General features: G+C 45.4%; 2 protein-coding genes across 3 annotated transcripts in view; one reads left to right on the forward strand and one right to left on the reverse strand.

Annotated features, from left to right (window-relative positions):
• Positions 1-257: 257 nt before the first annotated feature.
• Positions 258-6,660, forward strand: LOC124662178 (probable dual-specificity RNA methyltransferase RlmN). The gene is made up of 10 exons (XM_047200054.1): positions 258-324; positions 490-587; positions 702-800; positions 882-968; positions 1,091-1,207; positions 1,355-1,458; positions 1,687-1,826; positions 1,942-2,078; positions 2,162-2,270; positions 6,339-6,660. The coding sequence occupies exons 1-10, from the start codon at positions 258-260 to the stop codon at positions 6,431-6,433; spliced, it is 1,053 nt and encodes a 350-aa protein (XP_047056010.1). The 3' UTR covers positions 6,434-6,660.
• Positions 6,661-6,867: 207 nt separating this feature from the next.
• LOC124667026 (AP3-complex subunit beta-A) overlaps positions 6,868-21,462 on the reverse strand; it is a 15,007-nt gene continuing 412 nt past the window's right edge. Inside the window, exons 1-11 of one of the 2 annotated variants that reach the window (XM_047204361.1) lie at positions 20,556-20,775; positions 20,389-20,465; positions 19,492-19,738; positions 18,789-19,397; positions 18,233-18,406; positions 17,301-17,427; positions 17,112-17,221; positions 15,050-15,250; positions 13,995-14,986; positions 13,607-13,855; positions 6,868-7,525 (exon numbers count right to left, since the gene is read on the reverse strand). In XM_047204361.1, coding sequence (XP_047060317.1) covers positions 7,180-7,525; positions 13,607-13,855; positions 13,995-14,986; positions 15,050-15,250; positions 17,112-17,221; positions 17,301-17,427; positions 18,233-18,406; positions 18,789-19,397; positions 19,492-19,738; positions 20,389-20,465; positions 20,556-20,765 — 3,342 coding nt within the window. In that variant the 5' untranslated portion in view covers positions 20,766-20,775 and the 3' untranslated portion in view covers positions 6,868-7,179. Of the gene's footprint in view, positions 7,526-13,606; positions 13,856-13,994; positions 14,987-15,049; positions 15,251-17,111; positions 17,222-17,300; positions 17,428-18,232; positions 18,407-18,788; positions 19,398-19,491; positions 19,739-20,388; positions 20,466-20,555; positions 20,776-21,462 lie in introns of those variants that run through there. The other variant, XM_047204362.1, reaches the window with a different exon arrangement.

Here is a 21,462-nt window from a genome sequence, read left to right on the forward strand (position 1 = left end):
CCTTTCTCTTTTTGGTCTCTTTCTCGGAGGACTCCTTCAGGAAATTTTGGAGGGATTCATTCTCGGTCTTTAGCACCTCGAGCTGGGCGGAAATGTCGTCGATGGAAGGGCGCTTGGCAAGTTGTTCTAAAAGACGGAAAGTAAAGAACAAAGTAACTATCCAAAATACGAGTTCACATAAAGAATGCGTTGAGAAGCTTGGGGCAAAGTCGGAATCCTTACCCTCGTGGTTTTTCAGACGAGTCTCCAGGATCGAAATGGCCTTCTGGCTCTCCGCACAACTTTTGTGCAGCCCTTCAATCTCCGCCTTCTGCTCCAGCACCAGTACGCGCAGATCTTCATGCAGCTTGCGGGTGTTCTGCGAAGCAGATAGAAAAGATTAGCCGGAAATTTAAAATCTGGGGGCTGGACGCGAAGATAAAATCCTTGTGCTGGAAAATTTTAAGTTTCCGCTAAGGTCACTTGACCGCGCTCTCGGCGTTTCCGCAGTGCCCAAGGTGTTCCGGGAGGCGCTGGTTGGGGCCGGCTGGAGCGTCGGCCGGTCGCCGGTGCACCACGCCGTCACCGCCACCGATGGCACCACCAAGGTACCTACATCAAGGTTCACGTGGCATTCGCGAATCAGAAGACCAGCTCTGTGTCTGGTAAACTAGCTAGAGGGGTTTCTGACTCTCTGTATTCATGCGGGTCCTTCTTCGCAGATACTTCTCAAGCTGGAGGACAACAGGTTGGTCGAGACGGTGGGGATCCCCGTCGACGACAGGGGCACGCCGAGACTCACCGCCTGCGTTTCATCGCAGGTGATTTGGGCCGTGGTGCTGCTTTTTTATGCTATTTGCTGGTTCAGCGACCTCAGTGTTTTCTTGACGGTGCTAATGCAGGTTGGCTGCCCCTTGCGCTGCTCATTCTGCGCCACGGGCAAGGGAGGGTTCGCGCGGAACCTTAAGGGGCACGAGATCGTCGAGCAGGTTCTCTCCCTCCCAGTAACCTGCGCCTGTCCCTATACCTTGCAACGAAAGATCATTGTAAACAAGCTGAGCTCGTGCTCTTACTGTTTGCTGTGTTGTGGATTGTTGGTCTGGCGTTGCAGGTCTTGGCCATAGAGGAGTCGTTCAAGCAGAGGGTGACGAATGTGGTGTTCATGGGAATGGGTGAGCCCATGTTGAATCTGAAAGCAGTTCTGGAGGCACACACATGCTTGAATAAGGTCTGTTGAATTGGCAAGTAATTGGGCTGTGTTCCCTTATGCCCGGTTAATTTTCATGAAATATTGGGTCATAAATTACTAAAGATACCTCAAATAACAAGTGTTTGATATGTGTCCTGTCACTCAACGTAAACATATTACTTCCAGGAACTAAAGATTGGGCAAAGGATGATGACAATCTCCACAGTAGGTGTTCCCAACACGATAAATAAGCTAGCAACTCACAAGCTTCAGTCAACGCTGGCAGTCAGGTACGATGATGATAATAATCCGAACTTGGCTTATTAGCATCAATAGTAGATAATGTGCTCTTGTTTCACACTTACTACCTGCCAATCTTACTTAATACTCAATATTCCTTGTATGAACCTGCCCCTTTGTAACATTGTCCAAACTCTGAGCTTAGCTGAAAGGAACTGCCTACAAGCAGCATTTGCTTCGATTATTCTTTCCTGACTATTCTGCTGTATTGGAATCAGCCTACATGCCCCAAATCAGACGCTGCGTGAAACAATTGTTCCAAGTGCGAAATCATATCCGCTGGAAGCATTAATGGATGACTGCAAGAATTATTTCCTCGAAACTGGACGCAGGGTATCCTTCGAGTACACTCTGCTAGGTAATCCAGCTATGCCTTCCCACTGAATGATCCATCTGTCTGACAAGGATGGATGTTAAAAACTGCATTATCACTTCAGCCATTGTCATCTGACATGTCTGAACCACTTACCCAGCTGGGATTAATGATGACAAGGCGCATGCTGAAGAACTCGCGGCACTGCTGCACGCATGTGGAGGTGGGTACCACGTGAACCTGATTCCCTATAACCCTGTAGAAGGTTCCGAGTACAAGAGGCCTTACAGAAAAGCGGTACGCGATCTATCTCAAGTCTTTGTCACATTGCCCACTGGAAGTTTGAGATTGTTGGTATTCATGTTGGTGTTTATTCACAGATTCAAGCATTTGTCGATGGGCTGGAATCTCGGAAGATCACGGTCAGCGTTCGACAGACCCGTGGGCTTGATGCTAATGCAACCTGTGGGCAACTCAGGAATGAGTTCCAAAAGAATCCACTGCCGAGGTGGCTGCAGACCTGTCCGTGGCCCAAGGGGAGGCCACGGCGGACCCGGTCTTGGCCGAGGCAGGGGCCTCGACGTCCGCCACCCGGCGTGGTGGGTATGGAGCGGCAAGGTCGCGCCCCGTTCGCTCTTGTGTTAAGGCATCTGTGAGGCCTGTCTCCACGAGGCAGTACAAGCGCCGCTCAAAGAAATGAGAGCTCTCTTTTACAATCTGAGAGGTTTTGGGGGACGAGGGCGTCGCACCCAACTACGGGACTATATGCAACATGAGCGGATTGACATTCTGGGTCTCCAAGAAACGGTCAAACAGGACTTTTCGACTGCTGAGCTTCGAAGCCTGGAGCAGGGCGGCCAATTCAACTGGAACTGGGTTCCGGCTAACGGCCAATCCGGGGGATGCTGCTGGGATTCAGAGATGACACCTTCGAGGTAGGGACCTGGAGGAAAGGTAGATATTTCCTTAGCGCAGACATTTATCACCGCTGCAAGAGGTTAATCTGGACTTGTATTCTTGTCTATGGCCCTGCTGACCATTCCAGGTCAGGAGAGTTCTTGGACGAACTGGTATCGGAGGTGCTAGCTTGCCGCTACCCTTTAGTCGTGGGGGGCGACTTCAACCTCATCCGGGGAGCGGATGACAAGAATAATTGTAACATTAACTGGCCTAGGGTGCGCCAGTTCAATGACGCTATTGCTTCAATGTCCTTACGAGAGATTAATAGGACTGGTTCTAGGTTTACTTGGTCCAACAAACAGCTCTCTCCAGTTCGCTCCGTCCTGGATAGGGTGTTTGTCTCACCCTCGTGGGAACAGATCTTCCCGCTTTGCTCTCTTTTGGCGGTCACAAGGGTGGGCTCGGACCACAATCCTCTCCTCCTTGATGATGGTGAGCAGGGGCTCCGGAGGCCTGCGAGGTTTATCTTTCGGACTTGGTGGCTTAGGGTGGCCGGGTTTGAGCAAATGGTCAAGGACAAGCTTGACCACTGCATTCTTGCGATGGGGCCGCATCGCAGCAGCGTCGACCTCTGGCAATGCATTGCGAGGTGCCTTAGGCAGCATCTCAGGGGCTGGGGTGCTAACCTGGGCAAGCTGCGCCGTCAGGCGAGGGTCGACCTCATCTGCCGGATTCAGGAGCTGGACAGGACAGCGGATTCGGCGGGGCTCGACGAGGAAGGGTGGGCCCTCCGCTATTTCCTCGAGGACCAGGTGGTCCATTTAGATGGGCTGGAAGAGGAGTACTGGAGGCAACGGAGCAGACTCCAGTGGACCCTCAAAGGGGATTCTTGCACAGCCTACTTTCACGCCTTCGCTAATGGGAGACGAAGGAAATGTTTGATTCCCAGACTTGTCACTGACGAGGGTGAGCTAACCGCCCAAGAGGACATGATGGGACATGTCTACCATTATTACCATGGCCTGCTGGGTACTGAAGGGGAAGAGAGGGCCTTCTCCCTTGCCCACAATCTTTGGCCGGATGACAAAAGGGTCCGGGATGACGAGAATAGGGCTCTCGAACTTACATTCACTGGGGACGAGCTAGATGAGGTCCTGGCCGGCATGAAGCAGGACTCGGCACCTGGCCCGGATGGCTTCCCTGTCCTCTTCTTTAAGATGTTCTGGGGAACTCTTAAAGCCCCCATCCTTTGCTTGCTCAACGATTTTGTCCTAGGGAGGATAGACGTTGCCCGCCTCAACTTCGGGGTGATCTCCCTTATTCCTAAAACCCAAGGCGCTGATAACATCAAGCAGTTTAGGCCTATTGCGCTTATCAATGTTGTTTTCAAATTCATTGCTAAAGCATACGCCACTCGTCTTGCTCCGATTGCGCTTAGATCTATCGACCGTAGCCAAACCGCTTTCATCAAAGGTAGAAGCCTGCACGAGGGCGTGCTGGCCCTACATGAGATTGCTCCCGAGTTGAGAATTAAAAAGCTGAAGGGGCTCATCCTTAAGCTTGATTTTGAGAAGGCCTTCGACCGTGTGAGCTGGGGCTTCCTGAGGGAGGTCCTTCTCCGCAAGGGTTTCTCTCCCATGATTGTACATCATCTTCTGCAGTTGGTCTCGGGGGGCCAGACTGCAGTTAATGTCAACGGTGTCATCGGTGGATACTTCCGAAATGCCCGGGGAGTGAGACAAGGGGATCCTCTCTCCCCGATTCTTTTCGACTTTATGGTGGACTCTCTAGCGGCCATTATCGCTAGGGCCTGCGAGTCGGGGCACCTCCAGGGGGTTGTGCCACACCTCATTCCAGGTGGTGTTACCCACCTCCAATACGCTGATGACACCCTGATCCTCCTTGATCCCTCGGACGTTGGGGTGGCTAACCTTAAGCTGCTGCTTCTCTGTTTCGAGAACATGTCAGGGCTCAAAATTAACTTTGCGAAGAGCGAAGTGATGGTGACAGGGGTCACTGACCGCGAACGGCTCAGGGTAGCTGACGCCCTTAACTGCAAGATAGGGAGCTTGCCGTTTATGTACCTTGGCCTCCCAGTTAGCGACAAACCGCTCTCTGTGGCGGACTGGAACTTCCTCACAGAGAAGGTGGGCCACAGGGTGGAACCTTGGCAAGGATTGTTCCTAGCCTCCGCGGGGAGGCTTGAACTTACCAACTCTTGCCTCTCTAGCCTTCCATTGTTTGCAATGGGGCTCTACCTCTTGCACGATGCGACTCATGGGGCGATGAATCGGCATCGTTCCCGCTTCTTTTGGGAGGGAGTGGGCACCAAGCGCAAATACCACATGGTTGACTGGGCGACGGTGTGCAAGCCTAAGGCGTTTGGGGGATTGGGTATCCTGAACACCAAGTCCATGAATATTGCTCTCATGGTAAAATGGATTTGGAAGATCTACCAAAACAGCGAGGGGCTGTGGGCAGACCTGCTAAGGGCCAAATACCTGGGGGACAATGACCTGTTTTCCCCGGAGGTGCCCACCAAGGGCTCCCAGTTCTGGAATGCCATCCAAAAGATTAAATGGTACTTCAAGATGGGGGCCAGGCACAAGGTTCGCAATGGGAGGCGGACCTATTTCTGGCTAGACTGGTGGACGGGTTCGGGGCCCTTGCGTCTGACCTTCCCGAGGCTCTTCGCCTGCTGCGACAACCACTTCGCTACGGTGGAAGGCGTCCGCAACAACGATGGCTGGCGGATCAGATTCAGACGCTCATTTGGTCTTGCTGAGATGGTGGAATGGGAGAACCTTTGCAGGATCTTTGATCTTAACCCGGTTTTGGAGGGTGAGGATGAAGTTCGCTGGGCATTGGAGCCTTCCGGGGAGTACTCCACCAACTCGATGTACTGCAAGCTGTCCCAGGGGGGGGCAATCGCGCACTTCAAAGAGGTTTGGCACACTAGGGTGCCGCCCAAGATCCGTGTCTTCCTCTGGCAACTCATCAGGGGTCGGCTCCCTGCCGGGGATCAGCTGGTGAAGCGCAGGGGCCCGTCCAATGGCAGCTGCGCTTTCTGTGGGGAATGGGAAACTTGCGACCACATCTTCTTCAGGTGTCATATCGCTAAATTCATGTGGGCAGGGATTAGGGAACTCCTGCACTGCACCTGGAACCCGGCAGGGGCCGCGGATTTCATTGCCATTGTTAATGGCCTTTCGGGTCGTCTCCGTAGGTTAGCGTGGTATACCTTCGCGGCTCAGAGCTGGGCCCTTTGGAACATCCGCAACAAGCTAGCTATAGAGGGATCCCTGATCAACAATCCAGCTGACGCCATCTTCAAAATGTCTATTCATATGCAGAGCTGGAGGGTTCTGGTCAGACAGAGGGACTTGCCGCTGCTGGACGCGGCGCTGGACGAGGTTAGGAGACTACATCGGCGACTCCGAGATGATGATGGTGGATGATGCAGACGGTCCGGAGGATGGCCGCCACCTTGTGCTTTCTTGTTGTCGCGGGATGCTCTTTCCTCTACTTCATAGACTGGTTGGCATCTGTGTGTTTTGTAATAACTAAGGCATCAGACTATTCGCTTCGGTGTGTGTGTTGTATCGCTACTATGTTGTGAGCTTTATATATAAAGCTGGGCCTAGGGCCTTCCCTTTAAAAAGAATCCACTGCTCGAATCATCTATGCCCTTGGAGCCGAACCAGCTCACCGAGTCGTCTACACCCTCAGAGCCCAGTCTAGTTGCTGCTTGACATTGGAGTTTTGTACCTGAATTACGTAGGAACTGAGTTATCTCCTGTGAAATTTTGCATTGGCCCTCAGTGGCTTTGCCGATACGTATATTACCAGCCCATGAAATGTAAGTTTGGTAAGAAATGCAGCCTTTTGTGGCCAACAGTTTTATTCCTATTTGGCTTGAGGCCCTGTTTCAGTTGAGGTACGAAGCTCTACATATATAAAGTATATCTGTTCGATGCAACTTCTATAGAACTGGTGTAGAACTTTTTGGACTTTTTGGAAGAAATCAGTCAGTATGCATGGATAAGGAAGATACTAAACCTTACATCGCAGTGACTTATACATAACCTGAAAATGTTGAAATAAATCCAAGACGAACAAGATTGCCATCAGGTAACAAAAAGATCAATCTGGTAATGAAGAAAGACAAGGTTATGATCAGGTAACAACAGTCAGTAAGACACCTTTTTCTTCTCGAGAACAGAAGCAATAGTTTCATTACATAGCAGGAATGCAGTCATGCTCGATACAAGTACATGGGTAATGTGAAAAGCGATCAAATTCCTGCTAAACTCTTGTACATGTTTCAGAACCGGCACAAGACTCCGTCCCGTGATCAAATAACAACAGACTACATCGGTAACAAATTGCTGCGTTATTCTAAACCCTCAGCATTCACAATAATGTACAACAATTTACAGTATCGACAAAGTAGCATCTAAATCCAAATGTGAGTTTTTTTTTTCCAAAGTGTCCCCCTTCACTCTATGATGGCTACAACTCTGTTCAGGAGGTTCAGGCCAAACACCGTGTCTTCACAGTTCACCTTGATGGTCAGATCCAGTGGTCCCGAGGCGTGCCCTTCTGCCACGACGGTAATCAGGCAGGGGTTTGAACTGCTCAGGACCTCACTGCAGAATCGCCAGCATAGGCCGGAGGCGTCGTCGATGCTGAAGGTTACCGGCATATCCATCGACACTAGGTGAACATTGGCGTTGCTGAGTAGTTTAGATGCGAGACTCTGGGCTACAAGAAGGTTCTTGTCGGTGTTGTCCACACTCTCTTCGGTGTGCTCAGGGTTTTGAAGATGATCTTTGAAGGTGCACCTGTTGCAATTCCAACAGATTAAGTTCATGCACATATGATCATCAGACGTAGCCAATAAAGCCTGATTCCATAGTAAGAAAATGGACAAGCAAAAAAACTTAGCAAGCAAGTATTGAGAGGAACAACAAATCAAGTACATATATGATCTGATGTTATGGGGAGAGTTCCATTCTGAGGCTGTAGGCTCATATTATGCAATTGATTTACCATGAGGATGAACACTCAGATATATTAGTGCAGATGAAAGTAATCTTAATTTGGATTTGTGTTCCTAAGCATGGTGCAAACTGCAAAAATAAGTATCATGCGCCTTAACTTTCAGTCTGATAGACTGATGGTATTAATCAAATGCAAACGAAAATTCCTAAAATGATGCTCATTTGTTAAGATGTTTCTACTGGCGGATTTGAAGTCATGAATATTTTGTGTGAAAGGTTGAATTATTATAAAACTGAGAACACATTCCTAATTTCTTACTCCTTTTTTTGTGCACTATCTATCAATTGAAAACATAATGACGATATTCTTTTTGAATAGCACACGATGTATTAGAAATACTACTATTTGCAGCAGTTCCTCTTAACTTTTTTTAGTCAATAATAATGGCCGGTAACAAAAAAAACTGATTTGCTTTTTCTTTGTATTAGTTTGCTAAGATCATGAACACAATTCTTAAGAAAAATATCATAGCATACTGAGCATTGAGCAAAGTAGCCGGAAGGTCTTCTGCAGTTGTTAACTAATAATTCAGAAACTGATCACTCAGACTATTTAGAGGTACTTTTGAATTATCAAACATACTCGTGAAGGCTGTAGTATCAGTGCATCACCTTACCTTACCAGTTCAGTAGAAATAAGATGAAGTTATATGAAGCTGTTAATTGTAGAAAATTACTTCTTCCTTCATTAGTTACTTCGGAAATTATTTCTAAAACCTATCTTGACCTTTTCTGGCCTCTTCTCCACTGTGATTTGCAACAAGTAAATGGTTTTCACTTATGAGCATTATAATGTTGGAATCTAAGATTAGTGTAATAGTACTCTAGTAGAGTCTAGAATGCTCTAGGGGAATTGGAGATTAGTAGTCTCCTAGGAAAGTATAGAATATTCCAGTAGTGTGCTAGAATCTAAGTTAGTTTATTAGCAAAGTCTAGAGTATTCTAGGGAGTGTTAGTATAGTAGTAGTGTCTAGACTATTCTAGTGTATGAGTTAACATGTAAGCCTAAGTTGAGCTATATATATGAGAGGGTGTGGAGGTCCAAGGGACCAACCCATCCACAATTTCCCCAAAAGCCTACATGGTATCAGAGCTAGAGGCAGTGATGGTGTGTGCTACGGGCTGCCTGTGGTGATTCGGTGGAGTGAGGTGGAGTTCCGCAAAATCCAGGGGAAATACAACAGACGGGCAGAGGAGTGGAGTGCTGCCCAGGTAGAAGTGTTGATGTGAGCTGCTGCAGAGGTGCGGAGCCAACCGTCTGCAGCGTTCGGAGTGGTGGTGAAGGGAGCAGCTGGGTGAGGTGCAGCTGCTTGTGGCTTGCAGTGAAGAGGGAGAAGCAAAGGTGCTGATTTCTGCGTGTGCGAGTAGAGGACAGAGGAGAGACCTAAGCTGCGTGTGCAGCCAGAAGAAAGATCCAGAGGGGTCGAGAGATCTGCAAGAGTAGGTCAAATATAGCAGAGAAGAGAAGAAGCACATAAGCTGGTTTGTTGGTGATTTTCAGCAATATTGATCAATGGGGGAGAATCAAACAATTGAGAAGCTACTTGAGAAAATGACTCAATTGCTCAAGGAGATTGAGAAGTTGAGACAATCAAGGGAGAGTGCAGAAATTCCAAAACAAAGTGGAAAAACAACTGTCCTAGGAAATTGTGTGAATCTTGCACAAACAGAAGAAGCAATCTCAAGTCAGGCTCCTGCATTAAATGGAACTTGTTCAAATTGGATTCGGATTCGGGAGCATCAGCACATGTCGGGGGTAAGTGGAGTGAGTTTGCATCATATACTCCACATCCACCCATGCATAAAGAGACAATCCAAACAGCCGATGGAACTTATCAACCTCGTGAAAGGGGTCGGCACAGTGAAATGCACTCCGTCCATTACATTGTCTTCGGTATTATATGCTCCATCATTTCCGGTGAGTTTGGTGTCTATGAGCTCTTTGGTTGATGATATTGATTGTCGAATAATTGCCGATCGATATAATTGTATAATTGAAGAGAGGAAGACTGGAAGGAGGCTTGGGATAGGTGTGAGACATAAGGGATTGTGGTACTTGGATAGAAGGGAAACCGATGAAGCGTTGTGCACTGCTCTCACAGCTTGTTACCAATGATGATGAGGCAAGGTTGATACTCCAACATTGTCGATTGGGCCATATGTCCTTTGATACTATGAGTAAGATATTCCCCGAAGAAATGAAGAAGGTGGACAAAGAAAAACTTGTGTGTGATGCATGTGAGTTTGGAAAACACACCAGGACATCATATGTGAGTCGTGGATCTGCGGAGCACGTTGCCCTTTGTACTGATTCACTCGATGTATGGACTTCCCCAGTGGTCTCTCGTTAGCGGGATGAAGTATTTTGTCACCTTCATTGATTGCTACTCCCGAATGACTTGGATATATCTTCCGAAACATAAAAGTGAGGTGCTTACATGCTTCAAGGACTTCTATGCATATGTCCAAAATCGCTTCAACGCTAGTATTCAAATTATCAGGACAGATAATGGGACGGAGTATGTGAACAATGAATTTGGCAATTTTCTTTCCCAAAAAGGAATACTTCATCAAACTTCATGTCCCGATACTTCTCCACGAATGGAGTAGCTGAAAGGAAGAATCGTCATCCGCCGGAGGTGGCTCGATCACTTATGTTTACCATGAATGTGCCCAAATTCTTGTGGAGTGAAGCGGTTATGACTGCTACTTATCTCATCAACCGGATGCCCTCAAGAGTGCTTGGGATGAAGACTCCATATGAAATGATCTATGGCCAAAATGAGTTCATCGTTCCGCCAAAGGTGTTTGGGTGTACTTGCTTTGTTAGAGACCATAGACCTTCGGTGGGAAAATTGGATCCTCGTGCCGTGAAGTGCATCTTCATTGGATACCCATCCGGACAAAAGGGCTACAAGTGTTGGAGCCCTAGTGAGCGGAGAACATTTGTTAGCATGGATATGACATTTAGAGAGTCTGAGCCGTTCTATGGAGAGAAGACGGACCTCAGCTCGTTGTTTGACTTTGACTCTCCTAGCACAATCGAAGCTAGTCGAGAGTGGGAGAGTGAACTTTTGAGGACAAAGGAACATGAACCATCCAGAGTTGTTGTTGGTTCAATTCCATCTCCTACGAGTGAAGAGAGATGGACAAAGCCAAATGAGGAAGAAAATCTAAGGGTGTCTACAAGGAGACAAGCTACAAGTGAAGAGAGATGGAGAAAGCCAAACGAGGAAGAGAACTTGAAAGTGTATACACGGAGAAAATCACAAAGCATGAGCAAGCAGCAACAACGAAGTTCCCACGACAAGTGACACACAGGTGCAGGGGGAGCAACATGTGCAACAACAGGTTCCCACGACAAGTGACACACAGGTGCAAGGGGAGCAACATACTCCAACAGGTGTTGAAACTGATGAATTGTCTGATGACGCAGGTCCATCTATTACGAGGGATTCAATGGACTTGCCCATTGCCTTAAGAAAAGGAACCCGAGCTGCAGCTAGAAAACCTCCAAATTGGTACCGGGAGGAGCATGACATTGCTAATTATGTATCATATGCATCTCTATCTACGAACTACGGGGCCTTCATCGCATCATTGCAATCTGTGGTGATCCCAAGAGATTGGAAAGAAGCAAAACAAGACCCAAAGTGGTACGAGGCCATGTTGGAGGAAATGAAAGCTCTTGAGAAGAACAATACATGGGATCTTGTTACTCTTCCAGCTGGAAAACGTTAGCAATCCCCAGAAGGGAAAATAGAACGATACAAGGCAAGGTTGGTGGCAAGGGGTTACAGTCAAACATATGGGATTGACTATGACGAGACCTTTGCGCCTGTTGCAAAGATGAGTACTATAAGAACTCTTATTTCTTATGCTGCTAACTTTGGTTGGCCCTTGCATCGACTGGATGTCAAGAATGCTTTCTTGCATGGAGATCTCCGGGAAGAAGTTTATATGGACATTCCACCTGGCTTTAGTAACTCCAACACCCAGGGGAAGGTGTGCAGATTGAAGAAGTCTTTATATGGTCTCAAGCAGTCACCAAGGGTATGGTTTGATAGGTTCCGGAGAGCCATGCGCAATATGGGTTACAAGCAATGTAATAGGGATCATACCGTGTTCTATAGGCATTCAGTGGCGTCGTATTACCATCCTTGCAGCTTATGTGGATGACATTGTTATCACCGGAGACGATAATGATGAAATAAGCCTAGTGAAGATGAGATTGAGCAGAGAATTTGAGGTTAAGGATTTAGGACAACTCAAGTATTTCTTGGGTATTGAGATTGCGAGATCTCCTAAAGGAATAGTTATCTCTCAACGGAAATATGTGTTGGATCTACTCAATGAGACCGGTATGCTTGGGTGTCACCTGCTTCAACTCCTATTGAGCAAAATCACCGACTATGTGCTCGGTCAGGAGATCCGAGTTAATAGAGAGCGCTACCAACGGCTTGTTGGTCGACTTATCTATTTATGCCATACGAGACCTGATATATCTTATGCCGTGAGTGTGGTGAGCCGCTCCATGCATGACCCAAGAAGTGGACATCTAGAGGCAGCTTATAGAATTTTACGCTATCTGAAAGGAAGTCCTGGAAAAGGTCTATGGTTCAAGGCCAATGGGCACTTGAGTGTGGAGGGATATTGTGACGCCGATTGGGCAAGTTGCCTTGATGACAGAAGGTCAACATCAGGTTTTTGTGTCTTCGTAGGAGGAAACTTGGTATCTTGGAGGAGCAAGAAGCAAGCATGTGGTCTCAAGATCAACTGCAGAAGCAGAGTATAGAGCAATGGCGGTGTGTTTGTGTGAGATGTTATGGATGAAAGGCCTCCTATCAGAATTGAAGCTACTGCGGAGAGGGCCATTGAATCTTTGGTGCGACAACAAGTCAGCAATAAATATTGCTAACAATCCCGTTCAGCATGACCGAACAAAGCATGTGGAAATAGATCGATTCTTCATTAAAGAACGGCTTGACGAAGGAACCTTGAAGTTAAGCCATGTAACCTCTAGAGAACAAATAGCAGATTGTCTAACCAAAGGATTAGGTAGTAAGGAATGTTTGTTGGCATGTAACAAGATGGGAATGATAGATATCCATCGCCCATCTTGAGGGTGAGTGTTGGAATCTAAGATTAGTGTAATAGTACTCTAGTAGAGTCTAGAATGCTCTAGGGGAATTGGAGATTAGTAGTCTCCTAGGAAAGTATAGAATATTCCAGTAGTGTGCTAGAATCTAAGTTAGTTTATTAGCAAAGTCTAGAGTATTCTAGGGAGTGTTAGTATAGTAGTAGTGTCTAGACTATTCTAGTGTATGAGTTAACATGTAAGCCTAAGTTGAGCTATATATATGAGAGGGTGTGGAGGTCCAAGGGACCAACCCATCCACAATTTCCCCAAAAGCCTACATATTCGTAAAATACTATATCCCTTGCTGCTCTATCAGATCTGTGTGTTGTTTTTTGATAATAACTTGCATACATAGTGTTCCGACATACTGGATTGTTAACTAGTAACTGCAATTTCCATCAATGTCGGGTAGGAGTACTACAAGTTATTTCTATTCAGAATCTTCTCTGGAGTTTTTCAGTTTTCTGATCTTCCAGATTTATCCAATGATTTTGCTGATGTTTATGCATGGGATTTTCTCCCCCAGGGGTTTGCTTGTTCTGAGCAACCCTAAATGTTCCCTCAAAAAAATAATTGAGCCCGAAATGTTGTAAAATGAGTATCCATAGATTAAAATAATCCAATATTCTTCAGCTAATTACTCTTCATCCTGTTTTTTCCTTCATAAAATCTTGTGGCATGAAAATAAGTTAACTCAGTAAAGATAGAAAGAGTTTGGTTACCTTCTAGCGTATTCGAACATTCCCCTTAGCTGGTTTTCCTTGCACAGAAAAGCATTTAGATCCATGGGTAGTGGCCGTACAAAATAAGCAATGTCTGGGTGAAGCTTGGCTGGATGTCTTTTCCCATTGCAAAAGATAGACAGCTTCATGGGCAAGATATGGTGATGGAAGTGAACCTGAAGAACCCTCTTAGCTGTCTGTTGCGGAGCCAAGGACTGTATCTCTTCCATTTGAACAGTAGTTGGTATGCTGCACGTAGAGATGGTTAACATATATGAGCTGAGAAGTTAAATAAGTTGACCAAGAAAATGTGGTAACACAATTTTATCATAGGCATCTGGCAATATAAGTGATAGTCCAATTTGTTTTCTTTACAGATGGTGCATACCTTGCAGATCCTTCTGATGTTTCCATGCCATGCTCACTAGTAGAAGCCTCTTCAGATTTGATGCTTATATCTGCCAACTGGTCTGGTGTAACATTCTCAACAAACAAGTCTATACATACTAGCAACCGTGAGTTGGGTGAAACCTCCGATGAGAAGGCATATAGAACACTCAAGCCATTACTGTTCAATGGGTCTAACAATACATGCAATTTAGGTTTTCGCTCAAAGCTGCGAGTGGTAAAAGAGACTCTTGCGCATGAGGCCTGTATCGAATTTTGAACAAGTGGTGTAGTGGGAGCCTCATCAAGCCACGACTCCAAGGCTGACTTTGACATTAATTCAGTCAAATCCGTGGAGATGAGAGATGCCAAATTTTCATCAACTTGACCTGCATGGCCTTGGCCTACACTACCGTCGTACATATTAACCAGGGGAGCCTCCTGATTACCTTCTTGAAGATGAAGGTTATGGCCATCATCATTTGAATATTGCTTAGATCCAGTGCCATCTCTGTCAGATAAGTCACCACTTTCACTTTCTGAATCATAAAGGGAGCCACTCTCATTTGCTGAAGATCCAGATTCAGCATCAGAATTATTACTATCGGAGGAATTATCTACGCCTCTGGTTGATTCCATGGTCTTATGGATTAAAACCATACTTTGGGGTTTTGGAAGTGGTGCATAACCAGGAGCTGCATGAAGAACAACTTGTGACAGAGAACCGGGAAGATAAATCCGGTAATTGCTGTCTGAATTAGATGCAGAATGTATCTTCCCATCGAAGATATGATCAGCTAGTTCCTTACAAACATCTGCATTCTGTGATCGACATGAGGAGTCATTTTCATTAGCACAGAATGGCAGAAGTCCTGATAGAAAACGTGCACGATCACGGACATCATAATTCAAGTCACATGCAGCTAGCTGAATAACATATGCCACTATCCTTTTGAACTCTTGTAGGTGTTCTTCTGCAGCATGTATGATAACCTGAAAAGGTAAACCTATTACCGATCTCCATTGAAGTGTAGGAACATTTAAGTTAGAATATACCTTTGCACAAGTATTTAGGATCTGAAGCTTTGTCTCGAGCACTTCAGCAGCAAAGGACCATGCCAGATACTTGAGAACAGCTGGAGCAATCCTTGGGATGAGATTCCCAGTGGAGCTATACTCGCCAAATATCCAAATAATTAAGGATCGCGCTGCAGGCTCCTTAATTACATCCAGAGTACGAACCAAACGGATAATCACCTTTTGAGGCAAAAAAAATTAATGAGCATGTGAAATAAAAATGTAAAGAAGGAAAAAAATCCATTCTAACAATAGCACAAAATTACATTGTATATTCCACAATAGGAAATCTACACATCGTCTTAAATTCCATCACAAATATCTACACAGGTCCACCATGCTTCAGTACGGGCATTATTACTATAAAAAAAGAGAAACATGAGCAAATGATCCCGAGCTGATATATGAGAAGAGTCTGAATTTTTGCCCCCTGTGGGCTATACTACCCCATGCATGACAATCCAATTGATGCCTTACTGGCAGATTGCATTAAGTTCACTCGCATACTTATTGTTTGCTAATTAACACACTAATACAACCTCTATACAGTTCAATATGTCAAAACCAAGTAGCAAAGCTGTCAAATCACTATTGCCAGCCAGGTTTGCTTCCCATTTTCTTAGTGACCCTACATTTCTAACCCCAAAACTATGACATGTTTGGTTATTAATTCGGGTGACTTGATGGTTCAAATCTGTATCTAGCAGCCTTTACCGGGTGTCAATAGTGCATGACGCTTGAATATGAATGTAAAAAATTAGTTAAAGACAGCAACAATTTTCATGTACTACATCTGGCCGGGAGGCAATCTGCCCATTGTTTTTTGCACTAGAAGAGAGTTAATGCTTGTGTCCAATGAGTAAGGTTGTTGGATGAAATGCACAGGGCTTTTTCCATGCAATGATGTCCTCGGATGCATGCAGAGATTACCTCTAGCCGGGGTAGGATTGTGCTGACTGTGCACTGTATTCACATAAGCGCCCCTTAATCCTTTTTATTCAGTTTAAAAAGTTAATCCTTTTGACATTACAACTATGCAGTGTTAAATTAAGCGCCCCTAAGCACACGCTTACAGTCGCCTAAGAGCTGAGCGGAGGCCAAACTCCTAGTGCTTAATTGCGCTTAAGTGTGAGCTTAATTCTGCTTAGCACTTTAATCCTTTAGAAAAGGGAAAGGCAGAGGCAAAACGATCGATCAGCGCTTAGCGCTTAACAGAACCTTGCAACTATGGATGGCTATTACTCCCCGTGTATTTGGAATGTGGCATAGCCAAGTAAAAAAGTTTCATATCATATATCACCGAGCTATTTTTTATGATAACAACTTTCAACTAGTAACAAAATTAACAATCCAGCATGCATGCTCAAGCTTCCAACTTCAACAGATAAGCACAAAATTACACGATCTTTTTGTAAGCTAAGTTTGGATGGTAAGCCCTTATCGACTTGCCCTCTAAACCTTCAAGTAGTAACATTATAACACTTCCTATGCATGCTCATAGTTTTATGCGTGTCTGAAATACAAAGTGTGCATGTCTCCAAAATAACAGTAGCACAAAGACTTAAATGTTGCAGCTTGATTCTTTGAGAGCAAGTAGCAACCAGGCAGCCATCAGCTTTCCATAATTAATGAACAGTACAACCAGGCAGCCATTGTGGGCTCAAATGGCCATAACTAACACCTTGCTTCACATATTATAGCCTAACAACACGCTAGCACTAGCAATCAATCATGTCATGCAGCATATGGTTCCAGATCTCAAGGACTGAATGAAGATTGACGGAAGGCAGGTATACTCTACCAGGGGCAGCCACATATATTCATATATGAAACACCATAAGTTTTACAGCGGAACGTACATTCCAGGCACTGATGCGACTGATTTATCAGATGATAATCATAACTTCACGTAAAATGCATTAGCCATATATTGAGAAGCATGCAACAAAAAAACTAGTTCATTCAAATGTGAAAGAAACAAAATATAAAATTATGTGGCAGTACAGGATTAGGAGCTTATATAAAGTAAAATGCGCACAACCTTTTCGTGACATGCTGCCTCTATTTTCACTATTGCTTTGATTGACAAGATAGCTTGGACTAACACAACATCTTCTCCATCCAAGTGAACTGAGTTTGCGATAGATGATTCTGTAACATGGTGAAATCAAACATTACTCTTCAAGAAGATAATCAACCAGATAACATGCAGAGAGAGAGCAATTATTACCATAAAATACAAGTGCCAAAAGCCCTTCAAGGCAAGTGGAGGTGACACAGGTGAGCTTTTCGGCACACAGTGCAATTGCAGCAACTGTATCGGCCACAAATCTCCTATTCGGGTCTTTAATATAATCCTGCCAACAATTACAAAATGGTAGCATGAACAGAATGGTGGATAACTACATACTAATTCTAAGAACTGTTTCCTGAATCATTTACAACAACAACAAATCCTTTTGTCCTAAGCAAGTTGGGATAGGCTAGATACGAAACCTAAGAGAAAAACAAATAAACTAAAACGTGGAAGAGAGAGAAAAATAATCAAAATTAAACACAAAGCTGCTTAAAGAGTTCAGGAGAATTTAGAAAGATGTATGTACCATGGTCACTACAACACAGAATGCTAGGTTGGTTTCCGTAACTATATAGAGTGGCTAAAAGGAGGCCGAGCTACAAGTAGCTCTTTATTTTGAAACCTGAAAAGAAAACCATAGTGATAGCCAATGATGTATACTACAAACGTGTAAAATCTCAATACGAACTACTTTTATATTCTAGGCTACAGAAAAAAGACAAATCTGACAAATTAGTGTTGAAATGTGCACTACTCACTATAAAATTTGTCAGATTTTGTCATTTTTATGTAGCCTAAATTACAAAGTGGTTCCCTTTGAGATTTTGCATGTATGTAGTACACATCATTGGCTACCTCTAGAATTTTGTTTCAGATTTTTTGAAACTTGAATAGGAATTATGAGTGTTTGAAAATAAAGGGCTACGTGTAGCTCAGCATCTATTTTGAGTTTCTCAAGTGTGTGATGATTATGTAATCATAAATACAAGTTTTATCTAAGATTTCCATGTGAGAAGCAAATATAACAATGCAAGTAATCATGACAACTCAAATGATAAAGCTGATGTTGCACTACAAAAGAATACCTGAAATTCTTCAAGAATGGCTGGAATAGACGACTCTGTAGCGATGGTGGTGATTATTTCAAGCTTCAAAGCCCTAGTCTGATATGGGTCTGAAGCACATATGAAGAAATCTTCATAATATGGAGCAAACAATAAAGGAGCAGTCTTCGCAAAAACTAGTATGTTGCCAAGCATCTGCAAGAACAAAAAAGTGTTCAGTCAAGAAAAAAAGGAACTTAGAAATAAACATACAAAGGAAGCTTATGTCTGCACAGGGAACTCAATTTTCAGCTTTCTAGATTATCATCCAATTGTTAGTGGAAAGTTGTGTTTGTGCTCGATACACAGTTCAACCAATCAAGTAAACACAACTGAAGCATGGACCAGTCTACCAGTAGCACATGGGCATTACACAACTGTTGTTCAGCTCACAACTATATGACATTTACATTCATAAGTTGATTGCTAACAAATGTTACTTATGTGGAATTAGAAATGATTAGCATGCATACCATACCATATTTATTTCTTAGTGAAATCCAGGACACAAAACAAAGAAAAAGTATCTAGAAAGTACCACATATGTTGCATCAGGAGACGAGCGTAGGGTAAATAAAATCGGGCCAACAATTATCTTCACTTCCTGAACTGGAGCCATTATCCAATGAACACTTGCTGCTGCAAGTATCACTCCACTATTTTGGCTCCACAGAAGAGGCGATGTGCATTTTAAAAGAATTGCGACATCTTCATTTGTGCTAGTAGTGATAGATGGACTTCTGATTTTATCACCCTCTCCATCAAAACATGCTGAATATTCGTCAATGTAATGCCGAAGCAACGTCATGCTTGAGAAAGTGCCACACGCTCCATTAACAACAGTTTCAGTTTGGATGCAGGACATATTATCAACAGGAACTGAATCTTTAGCACCCTGGATCTCCCAAGACAAATTTGAAGCAAATATTGCAGACTCCTTAACCAATCCATGTCTAGCAATCACATATCGCAAGAGGATCTCAATTAGAGTAATCTGATACCATTCTTCAATATCGGGGAGTGTCTCACAGAGCTTTCGGAAATGCTTTGCTATCAGCGCTAAACCATTTGGACAGACTGAATTAAATGCAACAGCAGCAGCTCCCACTACACCAGAGGAACTGTCACCGAGCAAAACATCCACAACCTGCAAAAACATGGGCAGGCTTCAGATACACATAACTCTATTCAAGCAGAGCATCAATGCGAAAAACAAGAGAAGCAGGTTGCGCAAAACAAACCTCCTCCAAAGTCGTGTTTTCCTCTGGAAGCAAGTCGTAGAGCTTACAAAGTGCATAAGCCGCACATTTCCTGACATACGGCGATGGATCCCTGGCACATTTCTTCACAGCCACTAACACGAGTGGAGCGACAACGTGCAATCTGATACCAGCCATAGTGCGGAGGGCCCAAGCCCTTACTAATGGGTTTATGTCTGATAAATCCTTCTGGAATATGTTGATAGAAAGGAGAGCTTCGTTTTGGCGCCTGCATCAATAGCAACAACTTTTTTTACAATCAGTTGGAATGGCAGATGCCAACACAGAAAGAAAGAACATTCCTATTCAAAGCTCCACTTGTCGAACTAGATTGAAACTTACGAGATAGCACGATCCTTGTCTACAACAACAGAAGGGAATTTTTTACATATCAAACATGCGATGCCAAGCATCCAGAAATTCAAGAAACTTTCTGCATTCTTACTTATAGCCCAATTCCACAAATTTGATTTTACTGAAGAAGAGATTGTTTCTTTAACATCTTGTTCCACACATAACCCGCCTACCTACTTGGCTCCGATCCGTTTGAAACTAATCACAGGCAGCAAAAATGCAGCTGAATCTAGCTGAAGCAACAGCAGCTCTTGCGTGCATTTCTAGTACCACTACCATGGGTTTGTTCGGTTATCTATGGATATCTTTTGAGCATTCTGTCTCAGGCCAGACTATGTTTCTTTCGCTTAAAATCTGGGTGTACTGCAAGTGGAATTTAGCTCCGAGCTGTCTCAACATATCAGACTCAGGAAAAGATGCAGATGCATCTTGCTGAAGCAACAGCAATTCCCACCGTATTCTACTTAGATATGCTCGACTAAACACAGGCAGGGAGAAGTGGGGATGACGGGGGACTATGTTTACTTCTCGGCGTAGTGGAGGAGGTAGAGGTAGACGAGCTTCTTGACCTCCAGAGACTGAGCCGCCACGTTCTTGACCACCTGCTCCCAGCACGCACGCACGCAAATCAGCAGCCAAAAAACCCGATGAGGATCCGCGGACGAGACGAGGGGAATCTAACCGAACCGAACCTGCGGGAAGAGGTGCGCGACGTCTACGCCCTGCGCGATGAGCGCGAGGAGGCGCTTGAGCGCGTCGACCTTGTCGGCGTCGAAGCGGGAGTCGAGGAGCGCCGGGAGCGCGGCGTCCTCGGGGTCGTCGTAGAGGTGCGCGTCCGTGCCCATCCGCCCCACCATCCACGACGCCGCCGCGCCGCTCGCCTGCAGACCGAACATCCCCATCCCTTAATCCCTGCGGCGAAGGCGGCGGCGAGGCTGGGCGGCGCCGGCCGGATCTCGACGGCCGTGGCGACTAGCCGGGGACGCTGGAGAAGAAAGACTGCAGTTTTCACGCGACGATGGTGTGTACACCGAGTGGGCCGCATTTTGGTCCGCGCTACGTAAGACCTGGGCCTGCCTGTTGCGAGGTCACATCGCCGGCCCATTCTTATAGCCTCTCCTCTCCTGCGAGCTTTATTAATTACCTACCCCTCCATTTTTACCATTTTTTAATGTAAGACGTTGTACCATTTACGTACAAACTTTTTTACGCACTGAAACTTTCGGAGTTTCCTAATTCACCCTCCCCTCGCGTCTCACCCGCCTCCCTTCTCCGTCGCGTCGCTCCTATCTCTTCCACATGGCACACCTCACTTCTCTTCCTTCCCTTCGTCGCTGCCTCGGGTCGTCGCCGCCCTACCTTCCCACTCTCCACCGCCGCGTTCCTCCTCTCTGAAATCTCATATCCTTCCCCACCACCACTTATCTCCCTGCAGAAGGAGAAATCCCCACCTTCCGCAGTCAAAGTTTGCAATTTTATGTGCTAGATCTGCGGGGGGACCATGACGATGTCGCCCGAACTGAGGGAAACGATGACGATGTCGCCGAATCTACCAGGTCCCGTCCCCGGAGGGCGCCGAGAACCGTGAGGCGGACCAGC

This window comes from Lolium rigidum, chromosome 6, assembly GCF_022539505.1.
Source record: "Lolium rigidum isolate FL_2022 chromosome 6, APGP_CSIRO_Lrig_0.1, whole genome shotgun sequence".
Classification (NCBI taxonomy): Eukaryota; Viridiplantae; Streptophyta; class Magnoliopsida; order Poales; family Poaceae; genus Lolium; species Lolium rigidum.